This window comes from Myotis davidii, unplaced genomic scaffold (genome assembly GCF_000327345.1).
Source record: "Myotis davidii unplaced genomic scaffold, ASM32734v1 scaffold2707, whole genome shotgun sequence".
NCBI classification, from domain to species: Eukaryota; Metazoa; Chordata; class Mammalia; order Chiroptera; family Vespertilionidae; genus Myotis; species Myotis davidii.
Genome location: NW_006297818.1, coordinates 176,767 through 179,750, shown reverse-complemented (window position 1 = coordinate 179,750; position 2,984 = coordinate 176,767). Strand labels below are relative to the sequence as shown.

At 51.5% G+C, this 2,984-nt stretch overlaps 1 protein-coding gene across 1 annotated transcript in view; it reads right to left on the bottom strand.

Moving 5' to 3' along the window:
- The window catches only part of SAXO2 (stabilizer of axonemal microtubules 2), a 17,765-nt gene that overhangs the window by 3,489 nt on the left and 11,292 nt on the right, over window positions 1–2,984 (bottom strand). Inside the window, exon 4 of the mRNA XM_006773571.2 lies at window positions 2,334–2,981. Within this exon, the coding sequence (XP_006773634.1) occupies window positions 2,541–2,981 (441 nt within the window). The 3' untranslated portion in view covers window positions 2,334–2,540. The remainder of the gene's footprint in view (window positions 1–2,333; window positions 2,982–2,984) is intronic.

Below are 2,984 nucleotides of genomic sequence, written 5' to 3'. Positions count from 1 at the left end.
GCGGTCAAGGGCATGTACCTTGGTTGTGGGCACATCCTCAGTAGGGGGTGTGCAGGAGGCGCAGCTGATCGATGTTTCTCTCTCATCGATGTTTCTAACTCTATCCCTGTCCCTTCCTCTCTGTAAAAAATCAATAAATATATTCAAAAATAATAATAATTATTATTATTTTTTATCTATAACCTCTTTGCTATTTTTTTTATTGCTTAAAGTATTGCAAAGGGTATTACATATGTGTCCATTTTTCCCCCCCACTCTTGACAAGGGGAATGTCAAAAATAATTATTAAAAAAAGGTAAGAGTACAGAATTATGTACAGGTTAACCTGATAAGTCTTTATGAAAAGCTCCATTTCCAGAGGAAATTGGGTACAAAAATGACATCCTGAAAATTCCTCCCTTTTATTGACGCTTGATGAATGTTGCACAGACATATAGAATCTTACATTATCGCCATTTTACCTAATAAGTACAAAGGTAAGTTAAAACTAGCGACTTGCAAATAATTAAAAACAGCTTATACACATGGCCTCATTCTCAATGCAGTAGATGGTCTGAGACAAATCAAAAGCTACAAAAGACTAAACATTAAAAAACAAAAAGAAAAAAAAAGACTAAACGTTGCGATAAATCATATTCTCTCGTAACGCAATCATTTATCAAAACCACACGCAGCGTGAGTGTCACTCGCTAGGTTTCAGCACGTCTGGCTGTGGTATGTTCTTTCCAGGTCATGAGGATGAGGGGGGACACAGTGTCGCCCCACACGGAGCCCAGTTCTTCGGGGCTGTGACCCCTCAGGGGCGTAACTCCCTGAGGGGACCCTGCAGATCTGCGTCGGTCCTGAAACGGCGCTATCCAGCGGGCTTCCCGTCTGGAAACGGTGCTGTCACTCAAACGACCTTACTCCCTCCAGTGGAAGCTCTGCGTTCTCTGTAACAACGCGGGTGCCTGTGGCGCCTTAGAGCGGGGGGTGGGGAACGTCCGGCCCGCGGGCCGTCTAAGGCCCCCAGAGTCGTCTGGTCTGGCCCTGCCAAGGCATTAGCCGTGACTTAAGGAAGTGTTTGACCCAATATAGCAGGCTGATCTCTATTTTTTTAAATGTATATATATATTTTTATTGATTTCAGAGAGGAAGGGAGAGAGAGAGACAGATAGAAACATCCATGATGACAGAGAATCATTGATCGGCTGCCTCCTGCACGCCTCCCTACTGGGGGCGGATCGAACCCAAAATCTGGGCATGTGCCCTTGGCCGGAATCGAACCTGGGACCCTTTAGACCATAGGCCGACGCTCTATCCACTGAGCCACACTGGCCAGGGCCTGATCTTTTTGTTTTGTTTTGTTTTATTTTAAAATATATTTTTATTGATTTCAGAGAGGGAGAGCAAGAGAAACATCCATGGTGAGAGAGAAGCCTGGATTGGCTGCCTCCTGCAAACCCCCTACAGGGGATCGAGCCCACAACCCAGACACGTGCCCTTGACCAGAATCGAACCCTGACCTCCTGGCTCAAAGGTAGACGCTCAGCCACTGAGCCAGGTGGGCCAGGCTTTCAGATGATAACTGTGTATGGCCCGAGAATGATGTTATAAATCTCCACCTGGCCCTCGGCCAAGAAAGGTCCCCTACCCCTGCTTTAGCGGGAAGACTCGGAAGTTGTACTCCGGTTAAGTCAGCGGTTCCCAACCTGTGGGTCGCGACCCCTTTGGCGGTCGAACGACCCTTTCACAGGGGTCGCCTAAGACCATCCTGCAGATCAGATATTTACAGGACGATTCATCACAGGAGCAACATGACAGCGATGAAGGAGCCACGAGAATAATGTTATGGTTGGGGGTCCCCACAGCATGAGGAGCTGTATGAAAGGGCCAGAAGGTTGAGAACCGCTGGGTTAAGTCAACACAAACGAAACTAGTTTATAATCCGGTGAAGGCTGGCAAGTGGCCACTGAGTAGGTAGTTAATCTCATCAGGAAAAGCAGAAAACGGAGACTAGCAGAGAGGAAGGGACTGAGCAAGGGTCCCTGACATCGGGCAGCACTTTTTTATTTTATTATTATTATTTAAAATATATTTTTATTGATTTCAGAGAGGAAGGGAGAGGGAGGGAGGGAGAAACATCCATGATGAGAGAGGACCATGGATCGGCCGCCTCCTGCACGCCCCCTACTGGGGATCGAGCCCGCAACCCAGGCATGTGCCCTTGACCGGGAATCGAGAGAGAGAGAAACATCCATGATGAGAGGGAGTCAATGACCGGCTGCCTCCTGCATGCCCACTACCCGGGATCAAGCCCGCAACCCGGGCATGTGCCCTGAGCGGAATCGAACCGTGACCTCCTGGTTCATAGGTCGATGCTCAACCACTGAGCCACGCCTGTTGGGCGATTTTCCAATTTTCTTGATTTAAAAACTTCACGAGGATTTGCGTTAGCTCTCATGCATTTTTTTTTCTGACTTTATCCTGGTTCACGTCTCCGAGTCAGCCTCCTCCTTGGCTGGGAGGCGGGCTGGGAGGCGGGCTGGGAGGAGGGCACGCTAGGAGGCCTGCCCGGAGGAGGCGGCGGGCGCGATCTTGCGGAAGAACTTGTGTCCTCGGGAGTTGGTCGTGTCGAAGATGTACCCCGGAGGGGAGGGGTAGCTGGCCGGGCAGACCTCCCGCCTCTTGGGGGCGAACTCGGTGGAGTACCAGGTCACGCCGTCGAAGGGGCTGGAGCTGCACACAGCAGCCTGGGCGGGCTTGCAGCTGGCTGTGGGCACCAGCTGGTGGGGCACGTAGTGGGACTGGAAGGTGCTCTCCCCGTCGAACGTCCCCGAGGGGCCGGGCATCTGCTGCTGCGGCCTCAGGGGTTCCCGGGGGCGGCAGGCCTCCCACTCCGGGAAGTCCTCCTGGGTTGTGCTTCTCCCCTGGAAGGGAAACTTCTTTCTCCGCTGGGACGCAGGCCGGATGGGGGCCGCGCGGGGGGCCTGGCGGGGCACCTG